Source organism: Lissotriton helveticus, chromosome 4_1 (genome assembly GCF_964261635.1).
Source record: "Lissotriton helveticus chromosome 4_1, aLisHel1.1, whole genome shotgun sequence".
Classification (NCBI taxonomy): domain Eukaryota; kingdom Metazoa; phylum Chordata; class Amphibia; order Caudata; family Salamandridae; genus Lissotriton; species Lissotriton helveticus.
The window spans coordinates 1,301,806,642-1,301,832,547 of NC_136063.1; the positions used below are offsets into that span (position 1 = coordinate 1,301,806,642).

General features: G+C 46.9%; 1 protein-coding gene and 1 long non-coding RNA gene across 2 annotated transcripts; one reads left to right on the forward strand and one right to left on the reverse strand.

The window, feature by feature from the left end:
- The first annotated feature begins 613 nt into the window (after nucleotides 1-613).
- On the forward strand, nucleotides 614-7,775 carry LOC144829089 (zinc finger BED domain-containing protein 6-like). Its single transcript, XM_078687868.1, has 2 exons — nucleotides 614-1,071; nucleotides 3,399-7,775. Exon 2 carries the CDS (start codon nucleotides 3,562-3,564, stop codon nucleotides 7,144-7,146), a length of 3,585 nt encoding a protein of 1,194 aa, XP_078543994.1. The 5' UTR covers nucleotides 614-1,071; nucleotides 3,399-3,561; the 3' UTR covers nucleotides 7,147-7,775.
- A 16-nt stretch (nucleotides 7,776-7,791) lies between these two features.
- LOC144829090 (uncharacterized) lies at nucleotides 7,792-10,828 on the reverse strand. Its single transcript, XR_013610592.1, has 3 exons — nucleotides 10,146-10,828; nucleotides 8,768-8,899; nucleotides 7,792-8,061 (listed from the first exon to the last, which is right to left on the reverse strand). It is a non-coding gene; the product is annotated as an uncharacterized LOC144829090 (long non-coding RNA).
- Between the last annotated feature and the right edge of the window lie 15,078 nt (nucleotides 10,829-25,906).

Consider the following 25,906-nt stretch of genomic DNA (forward strand, 5'->3'; position numbering starts at 1 on the left):
TTTCTCTGGCTCAGCTCAGGATCAAAGCCCAGGCCTTTTGTCACCCTGCTAGGCCAAGTTAATTACCCTACTCCCGCTGAGGGACCAAAGGCCTCCCAACACAAACGGAATAAATAACAGTGCTTCCCTCAGATCTTGAGGCAGAAGGGGTGAGGAAGAAAATCTGCATCTGTTAGTTAGCTGTCACGCTGTACCAGGGTTGGAACATCCCAAGCCCGATAAACAAAGGAGGAATCAAACACAACTAGAGTCAATCCAGAAGGAGGGTCCACGTTGAAGTTTTAATAGGTTAGACCCTGACAGTGATGTCAGGTGGGGGAGAGCTGAGTTTTCCTGGGGAGACGTGACCAGGAACTTCTGGACGGCACCATCATGACCTGTCCCAGCTAACCCTGGGCGAAGAACTACGCTCCGCTCGCGGAGCTTGCGGAGTTTCGGCAGCTCCGCGTTCCGCGGAGAACGCGTAGCTGTCGATAACTCCGCGATCCGGTGCGTAGCGTAGTTCTCGCGCGCTGAATAACATTATCGCGTGCGCGGCAATGGCTTACCTTCGTTCTGCGTTCGTTTTTTCCTGGTCGCTTGTGCCACCATGTTTGGAAACACTCTCGCACAGTCCCGTGCGACTGTGCGAACGCGATAACGTCATTTTGATGCGAGATAGCGTCATAAGGACGCGCGAGGATGCTTTTTGGTAAGATCGAGTTGCCGAACACGCAGAAACTGCATTCTTGCACAGAATAACTCGCGAGCATGTTAAAACCATAATAAATTACCATTTTGGTTAGGAAAAAAAAGGCAAAAAACCTTAAAGTTGTACCTTTGGCTTTATTTTTAGGGGGGAAGGACCCCTCTTTTTGTTTCTACTCTTGTTTTGCAGAGTAAGGAGGAAGGGCTCTTGAGTTTACAACTTCCTGTTCCTGTCCACCAGGCTCCTCCCAGTGCTTTGTCCATGTGGTGCTCACTTTCCTTTGGATTTTGAGCTGGAAGGATCACTTTCTGTCTGTGTTGGCTGCATTACTGATTTACCTTGGATTTAATGAGGACTTTTTGAATTGGAATTCTCTTTTTCAAGTAAGTTTGTGTAATGTATGAGTGATGTAGACTTGTGCTTGTTTGATTTGATTGTTTTTTAACAACAGTATTCAATCCTGGAATTAAATTATTGATGGAGGCCTGTACTTTCATGAGGTCCCAAATTGTAAATTTTTTCTAACATTGCATTTTGTGGAATTTAAAATGTTTCTAATTTTTAAGCCAATATGTGACCCTAGTAGCTAGTACCCCATGTAGTTAGTGTGTAGGCATGCATGAGTTCATTTTATTAACTTTCTGTGGTTGGCCTGGCCATGTGTTGGCGGCCATTTAATGTTTCCAGCCACTTTGCTCTTGCCATAGGCCTCCAACCTTGTGGCCTACTCTGCCAGTAGGCCATAGGTACTACTCATAGGGTCATGAAAGTTAATCAACTGTTTTTGTGGTGTACCCTTAATGTGAAAAACATGGATGGCTTGGATTGATATAGAAAATCTTATTTTTATGTGTGGGGTATTTCTGGTTTTGGGTGTGTTTAAACTTTAAATACTCTGTCAATTTCTGCCATTAGGTAACCCTAGGAATACAGCTTGGGTAGTTTTGGTAACTTCGCACCATGTGAGCACGTGAACTTACATTTTTTGTCGTGTTCGCGCACTCAATGTACTTGCTCGGGAACGCGAACACGACTTTTTATTCCGTTCGCGCTGCCGAACATGCCGATTTAGCATTCTCGCGGACAATATGTCCCGAGTTGCATAAAAGTTTCTCAAAAATGTTGCAGGTCTTTCTTGTGCACCTAAAAATTCCTCATTTATGTTATGTTCTCATTTTGTTAGTACTTTTCTCTTTTTGGAGCATGGACCACTTCCATTTTCTCTCCTCTGTTATTTTTTTTTTTTTTTTGGGGTGGGGTGACCAATTTGGGCGGTGGTGTGGTGTGTCCATTTTCTGAAGCAAAGCATTGTCCCTTTGCCATAGGCATTATTGTCTGTCTTCTCTTTCTTGTCATGTTGTTGTTGGTGGCCAGGCCATGTGGTGGCGGCCATTTTGTGTATGCTTCCTTTGTGATTTATTTTGCCATGTTGTTGTTGGTGGCCAGGCCATGTGGTGGAGGCCATTTTGTAAAGTTGTCCATGTTGTTGTTGGTGGCCAGGCCCTATGGTGGTGATCTTTTTGTGTATGCTTCCTTTGTGATTTATTTTGCCATGTTGTTGTTGGTGGCCAGGCCATGTGGTGGAGGCCATTTTGTATATACATCCTTTGTGATTTTGCCATGTTGTTGTTGGTGGCCAGGCCATGTGGTGGCGGCCATTTTGTGTATGCTTCCTTTGTGATATATTTTGCCATGTTGTTGTTGGTGGCCAGGCCATGTGGTGGAGGCCATTTTGTATCTACATCCTTTGTGATTTTGCCATGTTGTTGTTGGTGGCCAGGCCATGTGGTGGCGGCCATTTTGTGTATGCTTCCTTTGTGATATATTTTGCCATGTTGTTGTCGGTGGCCAGGCCCTATGTCGGCGGCCATTTTGTGTGTCCTTCCTTTGTGCTTTTGCCATAGGCATAGGCCTCCAACCTTGTGGCCTACTCTGGCAGTAGGCCATAGGTACTACTCATAGGGTCATGAAAGTTAATCAACTGTTTTTGTGGTGTACCCTTAAATGTGAAAATCATGGATGGCTTGGATTGATATAGAAAATCTTATTTTTATGTGTGGGGTATTTCTGGTTTTGGGTGTGTTTAAACTTTAAATACTCTGTCAATTTCTGCCATTAGGTAACCCTAGGAATACAGCTTGGGTAGTTTTGGTAACTTCGCACCATGTGAGCACGTGAACTTACATTTTTTGTCGTGTTCGCGCACTCAATGTACTTGCTCGGGAACGCGAACACGACTTTTTATTCCGTTCGCGCTGCCGAACATGCCGATTTAGCATTCTCGCGGACAATATGTCCCGAGTTGCATAAAAGTTTCTCAAAAATGTTGCAGGTCTTTCTTGTGCACCCAAAAAAACAGAATTTGTCATTTGGTTGTTGTTTTGGGAGCCTGGGCAGGGGTTTCTTTGTATGTGTTTTTGCGGTGTTATGTTTACAACCTCTGTCTTAGCCATGGGCTATTTATTCCTTGCACATTAACCTGTCATGTGCAGCAGGCATCCTCGTTTTTCTGTCCATATTGGTATCTATAGGCCTGCTTCACTTTATTGGTTCTTTCTGGACTTCATGTGGCCTTTGAGCTGTGGTGCTGCTGGACTGGTATTATTAGTCTTCTGTTTTGTCTTTTATACATTGACCTGTGTGTCTTTCAATTGTTCACGTTGCCTTACTGCTTGTTTGACTGATGTTGTTCTGCCTTCTTTACTTGTAGGTGCACAAAAAAGACTGAGGAGGTGCTGGTTGTTTTTTCATCCATCGCTCGTTCTACCGCCAGACGGACGTCCTTCAGTTGGACGCCACGTGTGGTGTGTGACTCATCTGACCAGACATCTCTGCAATTTGTGCTGCTGTGAGCTGACTGACATCAGAACAAGATGGGCCCTAAGAAAGCTACCAGGTCCTCCACCACAAAGAAAGTTGCTGCGAAGAAGGAACAGCAGAAGGAAGTGTCACTTAAGTCTGGTATGGACCCCAAAACCTTTTTTGGCACCCCAAAAGGTACGCCTGCAGCAGCGGGGTCTGGGGTGCAAGCTGGGACCAGCACATCTGCATTAGTGGGGGCAAGCCAGCATCCCAGGGCCAAGCACATGATGAGGGTCGAAGAGGTAGCCAGCCTTCTGCTTGCGAGCAGTGATACTGAGCCAGAACTAAACTTATCGCTGTCTCAAAGTAGTACACAATCCACGCAAGATGGAAGTGCTCAACAACCACCGCCAGCAGTAGATGTTCAACAACCACAACCACCGCCCGCAATAGGAGTTGTTCACCCACAACCACAACCACTTCCCGCAACAGTTGTTGAACAACCACAACCACCGCCCGCAACAGTTGTTGTTGAAAAACCCCAGCCCGCAATAGTACTTCCTCAAGAACAACAACCACCATCTCCGCACCAAATAGTAGTAGTTGTTCCTCCCGAAGTCGGGGCAGTTCAGGAAGTAGAGCCTCCTTCCGAGCAAGAAGAAGAGGAAGCCACTTCTGTAGGTGATCTATTTCCTTCGAATTCACCAAGGGAAAGGAGGGTTAGTGCATCGAGTTCTTCGCAAAGCATCGCTTCCGATGACCTTGATACGGATTGGCAGCCACAACTATCTGCGCATTCAAAGGAGAGACATCCCAAGAAGACCATGCTAGGAAAAAGGAAGTTTCCAGGCAGGCTTGAACTTATGGAGGTCGATGTAGGTGAGCAGGATACTGCTGGTGATAAAGACGGGTCTGACACTGTCATCATCACAAGCGTTATTCCTGGTGCAGAGGATGTAGAGACAAACATTTTCACCCTATCCAGAAATGCTGCAATGACTGATGAGCAGGTACCACGCATAACTCCTACACACTCAACACCCACAGTAACACCAGCTCCAATTTTTTCAACAGCGAAGGCCCGGCAGCATCCGACATCCAGCAGAAGCGCCACTTCAACAGAAGGAGGTAGTGGCAGTACTAGGACTGAGCTGTCCCATAGTCAAATTCCACAATCCTCCAGTCCATCCGGCATTGGCAGTGGGTCCTCCTCTTCCTATGGCAGGAGACAAAAGTTTACCTCCCCAGTGTGGGACTTCTTTACGGTTCACCCAGTTCAGGAGAACATTGCTGTATGCACCATTTGTCATGCCAATGTTAGTCGTGGTAAGCTTGGTACAAACTATGGGACTGGAGGCCAAACGACCCATTTGAAAAAAACACACGTGATCAGGTGGGAGAACCACCTTGCAAGCTTAAAAAATGTTAGCACTCGTGTTGGTGGGGATACAGTGGTACAAGGTCCACTCATGGTTGACCAGGAGGTAGAAGAAGAGGGAGACGATGACCTTCTATCTAGGAGTGGTACACAATCGACCCCTGTCGCCAGCACTGGAGTGGTAAAGTCCACATCCTCCGCATCTGCAACTTCTCAGTGGCACCAGAGTCAGCTGGAAACACCAAGGAGTGCAAAGTCTGCGATGCAAGGTGGTCCGTCTAGCACAACTCAAAGACATGCAAAGCAGCTTACCATTCCTAGCATGTTAAGGCAGGAGGGAAAGTACGAGCGGAACCACCCAGTAGCACGTTTATACAATGCCAAACTTGCGAAAATGTTAGCACTGGACCTTCTCCCATTTTCATTTGTTGAGGCTGTTGGATTTCTGGAATTAGTGGCAACCCTCTGCCCAAAATGGAACGTTCCCAGTCGCTACTATTTTGCCCGAGTGGCTGTTCCAGCACTACACCACGATGTGCTGGAATTGATTGGGAAAGCCTTACAACAGAGTGTTGTCCATTGTATCCACCTGACAACAGACATGTGGAGCAGTTGCGATGCTACAGATTTCATGTGCATCACCGCACACTGGATCTCTTTTGCAGGTGTTAAAGACAAGTTAACTTCAGGCCTCCGTGACGTTGCTGGAATTTTTAATGATACGCGCAGACATGCAACTATAGCCATGTTTGGTATGGACAAAAGTCATACTGCTGAAAACATTTTGTCTGACTTTAACGACAAGGTCTTTGAATGGCTGAAACCAAGAGGCCTTAAGATTGGTTTTGTTTCCACCGACAATGGCAGTAATGTAGTGAAGGCAATGAGAGAAGGACATTATTTCAGGGTACCCTGTTTGGCACACTGCATAAACTTAGTCGTGCAAGACTTTCTGAAAAATGAAGCCAAAGTCAGCAACATAATGGCCATCTGCAGAAGAATATGCACGCACTTTAACCATTCTTTCAAAGGACGGAAGCTGCTACGGGTCATTCAGCAAGAGCATAGGTTGCCAGTCAAAGCACTGATCCAGGAGGTCCCAACACGTTGGAACTCAACTTATTTCATGCTTGAGCGTCTCTTTGAGCAGTACATCCCACTGAATGCTTATGTCATGTCAAGAAGATTAGGGGATCCTACTGTTAATCTTAAAGCCCTGACCATTGAGATGTGGCAGTGGGACCTCATTAAATGCATCACAGAGATGCTACAACCCTTTGAGGTCTTCACACGTGCAGTTAGCAGGGAGGACTGTACTATGGGCCAAGCCATCCCATTGTTGTACATGCTTGAGCAACAGGTGAAGGAGGTCTGTGAAACATACGAAGGTGACGAACAAAAAGTTGATGCATATACCTTAGCCAAGGGCTTAGTCAACCGCTTGTGTGAAAATGTAAGGCTCAACAATATTGTGTCAGGTGAACATTACATAACTGCAACAATCTTGGATCCACGGTACAAATTATTTGTCAGCAGTAACGAAGTAATTCCATTTTCAGATGAGGATGTTGACAAGTACAAAACTTCCATAGCTGCGGAAGCTAATGAGTTAGAAACTGAACGGCTGTTACTTAAAGGCCTGCCACTGCCAGCCCAGGCCAGTCCAAGTACTCCTGACGCAAGTTCTTCACAGCGTGAGAGCAGTGCGTCTGCTTTCCAGCAGGCACCAACAGTACCAAAAGCAGCACCTACACGATCTGATTCAGCAGACCCAACCAAAAGCATAACTGATTTTTTTATACAGAAAGGGATGGGTAAGTCCGTTGCTGTTGCAAAGGGAAAAGAGGACCAGCAAAGCCGAGCACCAATGAACATTGAGCGGATGGTTCAGGCCTATCTGGATGACACAACAGAGGTGTTCATGGAGCAAAGCCCATTGGTCTATTGGTATGAAAGAAGGAGACAGTGGCCAGTGCTGAGCAGGCTGGCGATAAAGTATCTGGCTTGTCCTGTAGCCAGTGTCTCCTCTGAGCGGGTTTTCAGTGCTGCTGGTGCCATTGTCACATCGAAAAGGACTAGTCTCTCCCCCAAAAGCGTGGAGCGGCTGACAATGATAAAAATGAATCAACGCTTCATACCACCAGACTATCAAGTACGTGAATCACCGCCGGATGAAGAAAGCGAGTGTGAAGAAGACGTCCTCACTACTGGGTTACATGACCTACTTCTGTCTGAACGCACAGAGTTTGAGGACGAGCTCCTCTTCCCTGACAACTAGGACAGGTATGTTAAAGGAATGATGCAATGCATTGCATAGGATTGTTTAGCCGACTCTGAGCAAATGTGCATGGAATTAAAGTATGCTAGTAGTAACTTCAGACTCACGTGATGGGCAATTTTCCCATGTTATTTAATAATATAAATTATTTATGCACTTGTGACCCTACTACTACAGGTGCAGTCAGTACTTAATTTATCGTTCGTAGTGCATGTTCATGTTGCACAACGTACATTATTTGGTGAAACAGTCCCCCCTCCACCCCCCCAACAAACACAAATGAACTTCAAATGTTTTCTTGTGAAAATAATATCTTTGTTTTATTTTTATATTTTAATAATGATAATAGAAAAATAAAATATATAACAAATGTAACCCCCTGACCCAGAGCTGTCCCTCCCTACCCTCCCCTAACCCCAACCAAATTTCAACCCAAATGTACACCCCAACTCCCACATCCCACCCACCAACAAAAGGATTAAAAAAGGGGCAAAAAACAGGGTCCATTTCAAAGCCGGCGGGCTTTCAGGTGTTTGTCCACCAGTATTTTGACACGCTCCTCTAGACCGTCCTCCTGCTTCTTCCGCTCCTCCTCCAACTTCGCTACCCGGCGGAGAATCTTTGCTTTGAAAGCACAGCACCTACACTTGCATGCATGTGGTTGTTGTTGTTGTTGTGGGGGGGCCGCCGAAGATGTAACAATGCGGCGGCGGGCGGCTGCCTGACCACGGCGACGTAGTCCTGCAGGCTTGGGGCCCGGGGCATTGGAAGAGGCAGCAGCTGCTGCCGCCGCCTCCTCCTCCTCCTCCTCGGCCTGATCCACCAGCCGGCGGTAGGCCTCTACAATTGCCTGCAGTTTCCGCTGCCGGGCCCGGACTGCCAACTCCTTCCTGGTTGGTTTTTGGGAAGGAGTAACTATAAAGAAAGAAACAGAATTGTTAATCCAAACTCCCCGCAAATCAAGAACACAACATTGATTCAACACATAGTGGGCGGCACAGTAGCACTAGCAAGCAAGCTGAGTACCAGAAATAGTGTTGCGTCTATCTTGAACATTCTACAGCCTCTATTCATTTTTCGGACTTTTTGTCACGGCTTTATGTCTGCCCTATTAGCATGGGTGTACTTCAACGGTCACACACATTAGAACAAACACCTGTCTTTTACATATCTCCTTTTGTTCCGGGAAGGCGGGAACACTCTCAAAGTAACATTAATTAACAGGGGGCAGCTAGTAGCACATGTCTAGTAAAGACTATAATACTTTATACCGCGCAACAAACCTTATTTGGTTTGTGTTTCACCAGCAACGACCCATGCACCCAGTCGTCCCCTCCTTCCCTTGCCTTTGGGTTTGCCCAAAACACCGCAGCTGCTGAGACTATCCACTAACCACCGGTATTGGGTGTGTCTCCCAACCACGCTGGCAGCTGTGTTTTCCCCTTTACATGCTTTAACAACAACCCATGCATCCGACTGCTATCAGGCACTTGCATTACTGTAGTGGTAATGCTTAGCATGCTAATGACAAGTAAAGGTAACATATATTTTCCAGTAGAGTACAGTGAGAAAGTTTTCCCCTCCCACCAAGTAATGCAGATCACTATTGAATCTAACTTACCATCGCCCGCCGCTGTTGGCTCCCCCCCCACTGCTGCTGGTGTAGGTGCCTCTGTTCCTCCTGTCCCCGCCGGGAGCGCTGAAGCAGCGCCGCTGTCCCCGTCGGCACTGGTCGATGGTAAGGGTTCTGCACCTATAAAAATAAGTACGCCTTTTTAGATGGATGCACAGCCCACTTTGTACTTGTTCACCAAGAATGGAGTTCTTCAAAACAGTTAAGTCCAACGTACGTAATCAGTATGAGTCCACATTGCATAGTACAGCAGAGTCACTAGACATATTATTAGCATTCATTGTTATCGTATGGTACCCAAGCTCATCTCATCTGTCCTGCTACTCTAGTCCTTGGAAATTGGAAGTGAACTATGTAACCTTTGTACATCAATGTATCCAGTTTTGCGCATGTGTTAACTCGCAGCTTGTTGCGCAGTACGAGAAGACGCTCTGGGGCAACACATCATTGTTCAATGCATACACCTGAAGAGGTGGGAAAGTAAAAGGGCCCGTATTTAAGTTTTCTATGTGGATTGTGGGATACAGTTTGCTTACAGGTTACACAACTTCTTTTTAGCATGGCTGCATAAAACTGGCATAAATGTATTTAATACTGTCTAACGTGCACCACTTTTGTCATTATTTTTCGGCAGGTGAGAAGATTGCCTTCTACGAAGCGGACATTTCCAGAGCTTACAAAAAAAGAGGAATATCTGACCAGTATACGTTGGTGAGAGGTCTCCGACAGTTGCCACATTTCCCTATTGTGCACTAGTAGCTGTACAAATGTTGATTACTTTATTATGCCTGTTTTAACTCTGGATTTTTTCTGGTGGGCCCTTCAACGTATTGGACGGAAGCACTTAAAAACATTGATGTTACTTACTTACTTCTAACAAAATAAAGCTTTGGAATGACCACTTTGACTCTGAAGTTTATTTTCACTGTCTGTTGTCTTAGAGACTCACACGAGTGAGTGAGCAAAAGGGGGTTTCTTAGCTAACGGTTTGTGTCCTAAAAGCATTCGGCATCTTGGTATTGGGGTTCAGGAGTGTGATTTGAACAATAGACCAATGACTCAGGCCATATAGGCTGACGTTCAGTGAATTGTGCGTTCCTCAGAGTTCTGTGACTGAGGTGTAAGTAAGGTCCAACCTGCCTATCAGTACCAACAACATCCAATTTTCGTGTGCATAGTTACATAGTTGTGCAATATGTATATAACTCCGTAGGAGATAGAAGAATACCCACAAGACTAGTAGTGGTATACTAACGTTTACAAAAATACTAGACAAACATCATTCTGGATGCCTACTTGGTTGCTGTCAATTGACAAAGCACTGCAGACACATTACAGAGGAAAAAACAAGCACTGTTGGACTTACTGGGGACAGCAGCAGGATCCGCAGTAGAGGAGCTCTGTGTAACTGGTGGTTCACCCGCCGACTCGGTCCCTGTATTCTGCTTGCCCCTGGATTCTGTGGTTCATGTAAAAATTAAAATAATAAACATAGATAAATACATTGAGTGATGTGAAACATAGACATAATTGCAAATCACACTGCTACAGTGGAACAGAGCCGGAGGCAACAAATCCATGCCAGGGGCCGCAACGCAAATATGTATCCATCCTTAGAGTATTATTACATTAAGGATATCTATTGGTGCGGTGGCCCCTGAAGTTTGGTGCCCCTGTGCAGTTGCACAGCTTGCACATGCCCCCTAGAGCCGGCCCTGGCTGAGGTAAGAAGAACAAAGTAACGTTAGCATTCTTTGCAAGAAAAGGATTCCATTCATGCAGAAGAGAAGGCCGTGAAAAAAATGCTACAATATGCAAACAACGTACAATTAATAATTATCCATCCACCGCTATTTCACTGACGGACAAAGGAAGGACAAGACTCTATTAATAGCATTAACTAACTCCAGTTCTCAGCAATAAAGAAAATCTCACATCAATAAACAGCAACAGCTAGCGCCAAGTTGAAACAACACGCAAGAGCCAGTGAAGAAGAAGAACACTGTCATACAATGACAGTAGATATACCGGAATACATCGCAAATGTAACTAGGGGCAACAGTCATCGCGTTACTTATTCAGCCAATATTTACAAAGATACAATAACAATATTTAGACAACTATATATCTATATATGTATATATATATATATATATATATATAATCTATATGTATATAAATATATATATATATATATATATATATATATACACACTTTATTTTTGGGGTAGCCACTCACCAAGACCCACAACCTCCACACCAAGCAGGTCCAACAGGTCCTGCTCACGGTCCAAAATGTCGGCCCAGCGGTGGGACAGCTGATGGTGGGTACGCCGGATACCGGAGCAGCGGAAGACTGCACGGCGCACCTTCCCCCACCGCCGGAGACGCTCTTCAATGTGCTGGTATCCGGAGCCGGGCCTGCCGCCTGCTGCCAAAGTCAAGGGGAGGTGACGTTGGATAAAAAAGACCAGGGCGGCCAACTCCTCCTCCCCAAAAAGTTGGCGGGGCGTCACTCCTGCCGGGCGCATTCTGCCGCAAGGCAGCCTGGTTTTTTTAGGCACAGCCGCCTTGCCCTTTGAGCCGCCGATTCTGCTGGCACCCTTCACCATGGTTCTGGGTGGAGGGGAGAAGGAAAGTTGAAGACAAAAAGGTTAGGGGAAGAAAGAAGAAAGATAAAAGAAGGAAGTAATATAAAACAAGAGAAAAGTTGCAAAAAAAGTGGTAAAAGTAACAATAAAATGAGAAATATAAACCTAGGCACAGACAGAAATAGGTACGAAGTAAAGAAAGTTAGAAAAACTGAGGGAAAAGACCAGGATGGAAGAGATAGGAGTGAGATGCTGAAGTAGGCCCAAAACCATAGCCAGAGTGTGAAATCGAAGATGGCTCTGCCCGTCGCGACCGCCGCGGTAAGTTCGCGCGATATTTGACGCGATCACGCACTTTGGCAGTGCGAACGAGAAGATGAGTTCCCGAACATGTCTAACACAACGCGAACACGTTACTTGTGACCCGGAACCGGAAATAAGGGAACGCAAGCGGGCGGGACAAACCTCATTGAGTAACTTAGCGCGCTAGCTATCGCGAGCATGCAGGCAGCGCCCCGAACACGCGCACCGCGCTCCCGAAGACGAAAAACGGCGCGCGAACGGGTCTAGCAACCTACTACGCATGTCCGCGGAGCTACGCGTAGCTCGCGGAGTGCAAGTGCGTCTTCGCGTAGCTTCGCGGAGTGCGGCTACGCGAACTACGCCCAGGGTTAGTCCCAGCATGCTGAGCAGGAGGGTTGGGACTGGGGTGGAGAGGCTATGTGGCAACTTAGGATTGACCAGGGGTGCCTTGCTTCTACAACCTTCCACCCCCATTTAAAAACTCTTGCACAAGGGAGAGAGAGTGTTTTGTACCAGAACTGGAGGAACTGGACAGCTGCAAAAGCTATGTACAACTGAAATGAAAAGCTTCCTGATGTCCTAAAGGACTAAGGACTCTGCCCGTAGTTGACTCAAGGACCAGTGGGTCTCTCCCAAGGCCAGTGAGGCTGGCCCCCTTACAGATCCTGAGGACCAACTGGGAAAGATCTGGACTTCTGCTCCCCAGAAGGAGGAGAGGAGTACAAGAACAAAGACTAAGGGACTGATTATGAGTTGTTTGTTATATTCTGACCCGCGTGTAAAGCCCTGTTTATGCATGGGGCAGAATTATGAGTTAAAAGGTATTTAACACATCCAATAGTTATCAGATGCATTAAACACCTCAAGCTTTGTTAAATTTTGGCAAATCAAACCTGTTGAAAGTGTAATTTGCATTAGGGCCTCTTTTTGCGTGTTTGTTATGTTAGCATTGCTTATTAGAAGTTTAAACACCATTTTACCGTTTGCTGCTTTTTGCACACGACACTGCTCAGCAGTTTTTGCAAGTTAGCTTTCACAAAGGTCTGTACATGAGAAAAGGTTTGTTTTTTGACATCTCTAGACATACATCGTGCCCCCTAGTCTTTACAGTGAGTGCTGAGCTGCCAAGGTTATCATAACATGTGAGCCTGTTTATTGGCATGTCCGTGTAACACATTCTAGACACAACATTTTGGCAGCTGCGAGCCAAGCAAGATTCTGGCGTCTTTATCATAGCACACTTGCCATCATTTTCACACACTTGGAAGATTCCAGGGATGCAGAGAGACTAGCCGATCCAGATATAATTTACACTTACTGAGCGGACAGGAAATGGGGTCCCCCAAAATAAGCTCAAGAGACTTTCTATAGCTTATAATATATAGTTCCTATATAGGGAGGGTATTTAAACTAGGCGCTATATCACCTGTTTGCACTATCATGATTCCTCTTGTATTTTATGGAGTTGTAACCATGCTGACCATATTATTCTTAATCATATGTCTGCTTATGTTGACTAAAATACTGCGCATGAGATCACGTTGTTAAAATAAATATATTAACCGTACCGTGTCTCTTTTTTACTCCTGTTGTGGACCGGTATGAGAGTATAACAAAAGAGTGTTCTCACTTCCCACCATTCCTGAGATGGTCCTAAGTTGCATGTTCTAGGTTGTCTAATCATTGGTTACTTTGCTATAGGACGAAGAGCTAATATGACTCTGATGCTAGCTGGTTGGGGTATTCTAGGTACTGAGGTGAGTTACTAGTACACCACAATTCAATAATGTCCTAGGTCTCTGTGCACACACAGGGAAATGCGTACTGTATATACCATTCCATGAGGAATTTGGTGTGCTAAACACTAAAATCTGCATGTTATTCATAATAGGGACTATATATTGCAACTTAAAAATAATGAACATCAGGGTATTATTATTTCACAGGTGCAATAAATAGAACCTTTACTTGTAGAGCAGTTACCCTGACCAAGAGCAAGACCTCTGACCTCCTGGTCAGGGTAACTGCTCTCCCCCGTGCAGCTCTGTCGTTAAGGCACTGCCCCCAGTGGCTTCTGGTGTCCCAGGTGGGTGTTCAAGGTACTCCTCTACCCATAGGCTCCTGTCTATGCCTCATCCCTGGTGGTCCACTGGAAGAGCCTGCTCTTCTGCTGGTCTGCTTTATGTTTGTCAGCCTTTTTATTTTCCTTTTATGTTTTCCTGTCTTTTTCTGTCTTTCTTTGTTTTGCCTTTTTAATTCTGCCGTTTTTGTTCCCATTCTCTCTGTTTGTCTATGTTTTCTCTGTTTGCTTCTGTTTCCTGGTGCTGCTGCCCCAGTGGCCCACCCCCCTGTGTGTTCCCGCTCCCGCCTCCCATATCCCAGCTGCTCATCCTCCCCCGACCCCTACATAATGGCGGCCACTGCATGAAAGGGTGAGCAAGACCTCTGACCGCCTGGTCATGGTAACTGCTCTCCCCTCACGCAGCTCCATTGTTATGGCACTGCCACCAGCGTCTTCTGGTGTCCCACCCACAGGTTCCTGCCTGAGCCTCATCCCTGGTGGTCCAGTGGAAGAGCCTGCTCATCTGCTGGTCCACTCAGTGGTTGTTAGCCTTTTTCTGTTCCTTTTCTGTTTTCCTGTCTTTCTCTGTTTTTACCTTTTTGATTGTGCCTAATTCGCGACAGGGCGAGCAACACCTCTGACCTTCTGGTCAGGGTAACTGCTCTTCCCTTGCCCAGCTCTGTCATTAGGGGACTGCCCCCAGTGCCTTCTAGTGTCTCAGGTAGGTGTTTGAGGCCTTCCTCTACCCAAAGGCCCCTGCCTGCGCCTCATCCCTGGTGGTTCAGTGGAAAAGTCTGCTCTTCTGCTTGTCTGCTCTGTGGTTGTCAGACTTTTTCTGTTCCTTTTCTGTTTTCTTGTCTTTCTTTGTTTTTACATTTTTGATACTTCCTTTTTTGTTCCCATTTTCTTTGTTTGCCTCTGTTTTCTCTGTTTGCCTGTGCTTCCCGCTGCTGCCCCCCCTGCATGTTCCCCCTCCTGCCCCCCAGCTTGTCACCCTCCCCAGGACCCTTACTTAATGGTGGCTGCTGGAGCACCAAAGACAAGCACGTCTTTGCCCATCCGTGACCCAACTGCAAACAGCACCAGGGACCCTGGTTCCCTGACCCACCCGCCACTACGACTCCGGCACTCTCCACACTCTCAACCTTGGACGCAACAACAACTGTCAGCTCTTGACGCCAGTAGAAGTTTGGGACCTCCTCAACTCCCTCTCACCCGATGTTGCCTTCCTCACAGAGAATTGGACCAATCCCAGCTCTGCTCCCAACATCGCTACTGCCGTCCCCTGAGGAGAGACTGCCCCAGAGGAGGCCTCACCATCGTCCCCAAAAACTCCTTCAGCCTGACAATCTTCCCGTTCACCAACACCATTGCAGACTACATCGCTCCCCACGCCCTTACCTCCATGGACTACATACTGCTCGGAGACCTGAATTTCAACCTAGACAAGCTCAGCGATCCCGACACCACCGCCCTCGTAGAGAATGTCCCCCATATTGGACTGAAGCAAATCATCTCCATCCCCACCCACACTGTTGGACACACTCTCGACCCCATCTACAACATTTGCTTCTGTCACACCACGGAACCTCTCTGGACGGACCACCACTGTATCCATTTCTCCTTCTCAAAACCCACCGCACACAAGCTGACGCCACGCCTCTCATGCAGAAACTGGAGCAAGTTCACAGAACACCTCACTTCCGCCCTACCATGACAGACGCCAACATGGCAGTCAATGCACCAATGCACCAACGTGCACCAATGGATCGGCAGCTGCGCCAACACTCTCGTCACCCTCCAGAATTCTGACAGACGACACAACACGAAAGCCACCTGGTTCACCACAGACCTTCGAGAATACAAGCATGGAGAAAGAGCAAAACTCCGGAAGCATGCAAAGCCTACAGGGCCGCCACCATGGCACTCCACCAACTCATCAGATCAATGAAGAGAAACTTCATTCAGAATAGAATCCTTTCCAACTCCCACAACTCCAAGGAACTCTTCACCATCATATAAGAGTTCACCAGACCCCACAGCGAAACCACTGACATCCCTCCCTCCCAGGACCTCTGCAACAAACTCAGCTCCTTTTTCCACCACAAGATCAGGACGCTCTATGACAACTTTGACGACTAAGACCAAGGTCGACCCTCCTCATCCGAACCCCTGTCCCCACAGAAGACACAACAAAGACTATGAAAAGCATCCACTCCAGAGCACCCTCTGACCCCTGCCCACCACACATCTTCCATAGGGCCGCCTCCACACCAGAACTACGATGGACAATCAACTGCGCCCTCAAAACAGACACATTCCCCAACAATTGGAAATGCGCCTAAGTCAAACCCCTCCTCAAGAAGCCCTCCGCAAACCCGACTGACCTCAAGAACTACAGGCCATTCTCACTCCTCTCCTTCACCACCAGTCATTGAGTAAATCATCAACACCCAGCTAACACACTTCATAGAAACAAACATAGAAACAAACAACATCCTCGACTCATCTCAATCCGAATTTCACAGCAACCATAGCACTGGGTCCGCCCTCATAGCCGCCACTGATGACATCTGCGTCCTCCTCGTTCAAGGCCACACTGCAGCCCTCATACTCCTAGACCTTTCAGCAGCCTTCGACACCGTCTCCCACTGCACACTCGCCACCAGATTTCATGACGCCGGCATACAGGGAACGGCCTTAGACTGGATTTGCTCTTTTCTCTCTGGCAGAACACAAAAAATAAGACTCCCGCACTTCCTATCCAAGCCCACAGTGGTCAAATGTGGATTACCCCAAGTATCCTCCCTCTGCCCCACGCTCTTCAACATCTACATGGCCTCACCTTGCAACCATCATCAGAAAACATGGACTCAGCATTGTATCTTATGCCGATGACATCCAGCTCATCCTCTCTCTCATCAAGGAACTCGTCAACACCAGGAAGTTTCCAGGAAGGAATGAAGGACATTGCATCCTGGATGAGCAGCAGGTGCCTGAAGCTCAACTCGGAGAAAACGGAAGTCCTCATTCTTGGATCCACCCCCACCATATGGGGTGACACCTGGTAGTCCCTTGCCCTCGGAAACCCAACCCACAAATCTCGCCTGGAAACTCGGCATCATACTCAACTCCTCACTCACCATGAACAGCCTGATTAACGCTGTGTCCTCCACTTGCTTCAACACCCTCTGCATACTCCGTAAGACCCTCAAAAGGATCCCCCTCAACTCCAGGAAGACCATCACCGACGCACTCAGAACCAGCAGGCTGAACTATGGAAACGCGCTCTATGCTGAAATCAACAAAACTCTCCTTCGTAAACTTCAGACCGTCCAGAACGCCACAGCCAGACTCAGCATCCTTTGGCATGACCACATCACCCAACATCTCCGCAACCTCCACTGGCTCCAGGTCAAAAAAAGAGTAATCTTCAAACTGCTCACACCCACCAACAAAGCCCTCCATAATATCAGACCCAAATACCTCAATGAAATACTCTCCTTCCACACCCCCCCAAGGGAAACCTCAGCACTGCTGACCTAGCCCTTGCCGAAGTCACCCACATCAACAGAGCCCGAATGGGGGGCAGATCCTTTTCCTACATCGTGGCCAAGACCTGGAGCCAACTCCCCCTCAGCATCAGACAAAGCCCTACACTGCAAGTCTACAGAAAAGACCTCAAGACCTGGCTCTTCGAATGACCTCGGAGCTTCCTGAACTCCCCCCCTACCAGCACCTTGAGACCCTTACAGGTGAGTAGTGCACTCTATAAATCCATGATTGATTGATCGACTTGTAATCGGGCCCTAAGAGACAAGTTGCCACACGAAGCGAGTGCCACCAGCTCCCTGCAAGGTACACCACTTCTGATGTAGCCTTGCGGCTGGAGCAGTCGACCTCGGACCTGGGGAACCGGGTTCGAATCTCTGCAACAACGCTCAACATCCTGTGATTCTGGGCAAATCACTTAATCTCCCCGTGCCTAATAAAAAAATGAACGTGTTCATCTGTAACGAAACTGGTGCTTGAAAAGCTCTCTGATATATGTCTCGGGTCTTATTTGCACTATAAAAAACTCAAAAAAAAGGAGTCCTGCTGGAGCTCAAGGTGGATATAGCTCACCACCAGGAGCATGATGAATACATGATCAGGCAAAATGACAATACTGGGTACGAGTTATGGACTTTTAAAGAATTTGGCTTTTGACCCCTGGGAGAAAATGGAGCACTTGGTTACCTCTGTGTTTCCTACACTTATCATCCATGGAAGGTCAGTACCGGGAGCTGGGCACAAGTATTATATTTCTAATTCATCCCTGGGATGGGGTGTGCATAAAACTCTCTTCCCACCTCTTTGGTGACTCCGGGGAGCTCCATCTGACCAGGACCAACTCAAGATGAAGGGGAGTGCCATTGCGCCCTCCCCAAGAAAGAAACAAGAAATCCCATCTCCGGTCCCACGTAGCTCAGAACGAAGGAGGAGCTCCATCGCCCAGCATTAAAAAGGAAGTGTGGGAGGCTGCAAGAGTGCAGCAGTTTTCTCCCACAAAGTTTTAAAAATCGGACCTTATGTTTGTATGGTCGAAGAAATGATAGCCCCTCCAGACTTTCCAGAATTAGTTTCAAGCAGTATCAATGCTGGAGCTTTCGCTTTACAGCTGAGGGTGCAGCACCCTCCATGCGCTGGTTTTATAACTGCATTTTATGTGGCCTGAATGTGCGCTATTAACCATTTCTGCTCACATGATTTTTTAACAAAGTTGTAATGCTTTATTGACAGTAATTATTACATTTGCACAAGATTAATAGTGATGGTGCTTTTAACATGTGGATTATTTGTCTTTAATGTGGTGACCTTTGTCAACGTCAATAGGCCTGTTTTATTTAAAGTGATACCGCCTTACATTGTAATGTTAGGGATTCTGTGATTTTGGGGGTCATGACCCTTTAGGGGTCACTTGTGATTTCGGAGTGTCACCAAGCATCTTTTAATATGTCTTACGTATATATTTGTAGATTAGTGCATGGCATTTAACGTGTGTGTTTAATATGTGTACTTTTCCTTTTCTAAGGAAACAACACTGATCGAACAAGATGTTACTGAGTGTTATTACTGCATACCAAAGAATGGTGATTATTAGCTCAACCACATCCCCTGAGTAGGCCTTGGACTGCTCTGATTCACTACCCTGAGATAGTCAAGCATACAATGGCACTGCTGAGGAATCCTACTAAGCCTAGGGAAGTCCACTTCAGTGAGATCCATAGTAGGACAAGGTGGCCAGTGAAGCGTGTTTTGGGCTCTTGAAAGACAGATTCAGATGTCTGGACAAGAATTGGGAGCTCTCCTCTACTCACCCGGGAAGGTGTGTAAGATCACTGTGGCCTGCTGCATACTTCACAACATTGCTCTGTGACGGAACATCCCCTACATTGCAGAGGATGCACGCCATGAAGAGCTACCGGGTGAGTGATCTGAAATGCCAAGTGATGATGAAAGTGGTGAAGTGGAAGGAGCTGACTTGCGTCAAGATCTCATCCAAAACTACTTCTCCTGAGTGTAATATGGTGTAGGATGTGATGATTTTAAATACTATTGCAACTCTTGAAGTGATATTGTGAGGAGGATGGTAAAGCTACATACTAGGAATATATATATTTCTGGGGAAAGGAATTTGTATTGTAAGTTCAGCCTTTTTTAAGCTGTAAATGTTGTCTTGGACTGTGTTTTCCATGACTTCACAATGTGATGTGTGCCATATGTATGGTTTCTTAGATAATCTCTCTGTGTTGGTCTGTTTCAGGTACCTTCATCATGCCATCTTCATTTGGACATTTCAGAGTTGTGACATTAACTGGTATCTGATGCTGTTAAGACATACGAAGTGGACGCGGATTGGTCCTGGGAATGTCTGTCACATAGCTTGGGTGTACAAAGCGAATACCAAGACAGCTTGCACAGTGATGGGAAGGACGTTACCCGGCTTCCAGTGGACTTGTTCCTTGTGGTGGGGTGATTCTAATGCAATATATGTGCCATCTACGTGATGCAACACAATGTTGTGTTGGGTCCAAATCATGGTAGTTTTCCTTCACATTGGCTAAATCCTCATTGTATATGAACTGTATGTAGCTGGTGAGGTGTCTCCTCATCGTAGGCCAAAGTGCTTGTGGAAAATCATTGACATTTGTTTGTGACTTTCCTCCAGATGCAAGCAACACTGAATTGAAATGACCCTCAGAAAGTATTGTACTGACATGTGTCTGTTTATTTGTTTATTTGATGCAGGATTCCTTTTGTACGGTAGGCAATATGGCTCCACCTGATGATGTAGACCTGATTTATTGTTGCCTATTGTGCAGGATATTGTCAGATGTATGCCCTCCTTACATGTTTTAAAACTCTGCAACTGATTATGTGATCACTGGCACAGAATAACTGAATCATGTCTTTTTTGCTAAGTTTCTGACATCATGTCAGCCTATGGTTTGGACAATGGAATAAAGACGTTATCATACAAGACACTTGTATTTATGTGTTGTTGTGATATGGTACTGCTCCTGAGTTGGAGATTTTTTACATACAACATATCCATGCTTCCAGAAGTCCTATGTTTTCACATTGCAAAGTTCACATGGTAGTTCATTCACATTGTTATATGTGAGAATTACAACAGGAGACAATGAGTTGGTGATGTGTGTTTTTAATGAAGTGAACAGGATGAGATTAAGAAATTAACTACAAATTACACAGTGTAAACAAAAAGTGAAGTCTGCAGGCATGGTTGATGAAACCATTGTAGTAGAGTCCAAATTGTCAGGTGTCCAAAGTTCAACATACTACTCTCATCAAATACGAAAAAGTGGGCAGGAATAGTCCACAAAGTGAATGTGTAGAACACAGGATGACATTAGGGGCAAGGTTTCTTCCTGGCACTGGTTGCTATCCTGTAATTTTGGGTGCATGTCCTCTTTTTCTGAGAGAGGTGGTATCAAGAGCTGCTGAGACAGGGTTGCATGAAGGCATGTCCTCTTCTGGCAGGGCATCTCTTCCTGTGGCTGCAACAGATCTTGATGGTCTGGATGTACTTAGACCACCTGAAGGGGAAGATGCAGGCGGAAAAACTCTGCAGAGTGTGGTGTTGATGTCCCGCAGCACCCCAACCAAGGAGGCCATTTTGGTGTTCATGCTGGCAACCTTGATTTTTTTTGTTCAAATCTGTTTTTATTTATTTGTACTTTGCATTACATATCCTTGAAAGACAACGTATCACATCAAGAGCCATCAGTACATTACTCCTTCTATTCATGTTATAAGCATATCATTCAATTTGAGTGTTAAGCAGGATAAACATGGCTATACCCCCACAGATACTGGATCAGGCACGGAGAATGAGGGTTACAGTACAGTAATTGCATGGTCTCATCAGCCTGTGTTACAGAGTCTCCTCCGATCTTGCAACAGATTCAATTGAACAGTTGTTGTGGTCAGAACTATCAAAACTAAACAAACCATGGCAGCATTAACCGGCATCAGTGCAATAGTCCCTTCCCATGCCTCCCACCACTCCAATCGTCACACCTCCTGGCATCAGCCTGACAGACATTTCCCCTCTAATGGCTGCAGCTATGCCCACCCCGGGCGTTAAGTGGAATATATGCAAGTGCCTGATGTTACTAATAACTGGTGGCGGGTTATCAAGACTCCACTGCGTGTTCACATCAACTTTCCGCAGACTGTCCCCCCAGGCTGTCCCCCCCGGTCTGTCGCAGGGTCGGGAGCAATCCCCCCCACTGGGTAGCTATGGGCTCCTTTCTTAGTCCCATGGTTTCTTCCCTCACTATAGCAATTTCTTCCGCTTTTTCCCAACCTAAAAGTGAGTATCTCCATGCATATATGTGTGGTGGATCACATGCTTCTCACCTTTCATGCTGGCAACCTTGATGTGGAAGTCAGCCACCTCAGTGTGTATGCCAGCCACCTCCTAGTATGTGGCCCTCTGCAGATCCTTGATTTCCTGAATTTTAGTCAATACCTGGCCCATTAAACTTTGGAAGTCCTAGTAGACTCACAGGACTTGGATGATGGCAGCCTAGGTGTCGGTGTCCCCAGTGAGCTCACTTTGTGGGCACACAGTTACTCTACCACTATGCCTACCCCATGGCTGACTGCACTCTCCCACTGGGCCCTGCTTCCTACATGACTGTGGTGGTGATAGCTGGCTCAGAATCTAGGACAGGGGGTCACAGGATGGGACTGACTGTGCTACATGCACAGGTCGGGCAGTGGTTGGCTGTGTTATTTCAGCTGTGGTGAGAGTTCTTGTTGTGGGCACAGCGAGCCCAATTGTTGGTTTCTGCCCAGGCTGACCTGATGGGCCAGGACCATCATCTTTCACCTCTTCAGGAGTGTTGTCATTACTGAGGGCTTAGTCCTGGGGTGGAGAGGAACTCTGTTTGGTTTCCAACCTCTGTGCAGGTACAGTGGCAGATCAACCTGTTGGGAAATAGAGAACATTTTTAATGTTGGAAGTGAGGTATCTACAGCCACGCTGTTTGTGTCAAAGTATATAGGGACCAAGACAGAACAAAAAAAGATACAGATTAGTACTGTCATCTATTTTTGTGGAGTTGAAGTTGGTTACTAGATATTTGTCGATGTTCAATAGATGTAATAGATTTAATCAGCTCATTAGATGTGCAGATATAAGGTATTTTAGCTTGAGGGATACACATGCCATCTCCAAACCTCTGCTACCAACAAAGTATAATCATAACATGTGTATTTGTCCATTCCAAGGCCTAGTTGTGGTTAATACAGGTAAAGACCCCGCTTGGTTGTATATTTAGCATTGTTGTGAGAAGTGCAGGGTCAAAGGGATCACCTGCCACCACTAATGAGCTGAGTTTACTTCATAGCTCACATATATTAGGGGTACACCGCTATAATTGTGTCACTCATTTTGCAAAAATAGTTTTTATTGGCAGTCAAGTTCAAGAGGTACATTACAATGAAGAAAATAAGCATTCAAGATTTTAGCCAATGGTCCAATATATCAGTACAGTTCCAACAAGATGCCTTTTATATAGAACAGTCCCCTAGCCGAATCATCCCACCCCTTATCCCACCCCCGCAGCCAGTGTGTCACACTCCTCCCTCTCAATCATTTACATGTTATCACATTCCTTTCCTGGATAGAAACTTTGGTAGGGTAAGTAACGTCCTTCAATGGGGAACCAGAACCCTCAGATCTGTTATTATTAGGTGTAAGTAGTGTGTGCGCCATGGTGAGTGCAAGGTATCCCTGAACCCAGTGTCCTCATCCCGGTGATCCTCCCTCATCCTCACTCAGGTAACCCTCCGGTTGCTGGAGCGCCTCAACTAGTGCCTCCCACGCCCTGGCCACCTCCAATGCCTTGTCATTATCTAGGCTCCTGGCCTGTCGCAGCCGCAAGGTACTCTCTGCCTTCGCCCAGCGCTCCAGTGTAGTCCTCCAACGCGAGTAGCTGGGACCTTGAGTAGATTTCCAATGCATGGTGATTTCACGTTTGGCTAATATCAAACCCAAGTCGTAAAATTTACTGGTAATTCGAGTACGAGGGGTGTGGGGGAACCATAGTAATAGGCAGGTGCCCATGTCGGGATCGATCTGCCGGTCCGTGACAGCATTCAGGTAGGACATCACCGCCTCCCAGTAACCCGCTATCGAATTGCAGGTCCAAAACATGTGAGCAAAGTCCGCGTCCGCCGTCCTACATCTAGGACACAGCGAGGATGCACCCTCGAAATATTGCGAGATTTTAATTGGCGTTAGGTATGCACGGTGCAGGGTAAAAAACTGGACCAGTTGAAACCTGGCGTTCCTAGTGCCCTTCCATGCCCAGCGCAGCAGCTGTTGCCATGTCGTCTCAGGAATAGGTCGCCCAATGTCCCCTTCCCACTTGGCTCGCAGCTCATCTAGGGGTCGCAGGGCAGCAGTCAATAGCCTTCGGTAAAGGCACGTGACGGCCTTGTTAGTGCCAGCGGCCATTACCACGTATTGACAGCACTCCGAGGTCGACGGTTCGGCGAGCCCACTCTTCCAATGACGGCGAATACCAGCCACTAAGGAAGCATGCAGCAGATAGTCACCCCTCGGCAGATCGTAAGTATCCCGCAATTCCTGAAACGTGAGCAGTGACCCATCCTTGTAGAGATCGCCAACCATCTGTAAGCCAAGCTCCTCCCAGATCGCCAGTGCTGACCAGTCGCCACCGTGCGGGAAGGCCGTGCACATCCCTAGCGGGATTTCAGGGGCATATGGGGGAGCGGCACCAAAGCGCCTGTGGCACCGAAGCCAGCAACTGCGAATCGTGCGTTCCTCCAGTGTGAGCTGGGCGAGGTCTAGTTTCTGGCCCAAGATTATGAAGGAGATGATGTGCCTCGGGAACAGTCTGCCCGCCACTCCCACTGGGCCTCGGAATTCCAAAGCCACCGCCTGGGTGAGCCACTGCAGTTGCGCCGCTAAGTAGTACCACTCAAAATCCGGGGCCGCGAGATCCCCGTCCGCCCTGGGGCGCATCAACGTGGTCAGCGCAACTCATCGTCTACCCGACCCCCAGATGAACCCAGATGTTAGGGAGCGGAGTCTGTTGAAAACCGATGCAGGGATCCAGATCGGCAGGGTGCGAAACAGATATAACAATTGGGGAAGTGCCACCATTTTCAGCAACGCGACTCGTCCCGCGACCGAGAGCGGCAGCGTACGCCAGAAACTCATGCAGCCCTGCAAGCTCCGAATCGCTCTGTTGATGTTGCCATCTAAGAGGGCCAACGGTGAGTGGTAGATGTGAGTGCCCAGATAGGGGAGGCAATGGTGTTCCCACCGCAGTGCGCCCTCCGGCTGGATGTCATCGGCCCCCGGGGTCAGCGGGAAGAGGCATGATTTCCCCCAGTTAACTCTCAGTCCCGAGAGATGACCAAAATCCAACAGCAGTCGTTCAGCACCACGCAGGGAATTGTTCGTGTCCGCCAGGAACAGTAAACACTCATCCGCATAGAGAGAGATGTAGTGGGTGTCGGCTCTCAGCGGTAGACCTGCGTACGCTCGACCCAGACGGGCATGCGCAGCCAGTGGTTCAATAGCGAGTGCAAATAACAAGGGGGATAGGGAGCACCCCTGTCGGGTCCCCCCGACCCACTATAATTGTGTCACTCATGCCATCAATAGTTTCAGTTGATGGGACCAGGACACCATCAAGCAAAGTAGTCAGATGTATATCTAAATGGAACATTGTCTGTACATTGCACAGTCTATGATGAGTGAAGATCGATAGTAGCATGGAAGACAATTGAGAATGGGCAAATACAGTCAAGCATCTTGGTTGAAATTGCAGTGACAGGGCCTCATAGTAGTGGTAGTCACTTTAATATCACTTTACCAACACTTAACAATGAATAACCTGCATGATGAGCAAACATCAGTTGTAACATGGCAGATTAGTGAGAAGGGGCAAAAAGCAGTATAGCATCTTGGTTAGAGTTGCCGTCACTGGGCCTCATGGTATTTGTAGTCACTTCGATTTTTCTTTACTAACACTTGACAAATGGTGACCTGCATGATGAGTGATCATTAGTTGTAACATGGGAGTCAAATGAGATCGGGCAAAATGAGTTTAGCACCTTGGATAGAGTTGCAGTCACAGGGCCTCATTGTAGTAGTGGTAGCTTTTCTATATCAGCTCACCAATACTTGACAAATGGTGACCTGCATGATGAGTGAACTACAGTTGTAACGTGGCAGACAAGTGAGAGGAGAAAAAGCAGTCTAGCATCTTGGTTAGAGTTGCCGTCACAGGGCCTCATTGTAGTTGTAGTCACTTCAATCTCACTTTACCAGTACTTGAGAAATGGTTATTGTACCATACCTATTGGCAAAATGCATTTGGGATGGACCATACTTTTAAATATTCAAACATATCATGGGTCCTGGATTGATATTTGTATGTAATGCATACAGCATTGCCACATGTTGCTGGATACTCCTAACAGACCACTTTGTATCACTAACAAACATATAATCACCCTTCCATCATTTGTCCAACATCTCCCTCCTCTACCATAATAACACTAACACACAACATATACACTGCACGGCAACACACTTTTTAACTCTTGCAACAAACCAGT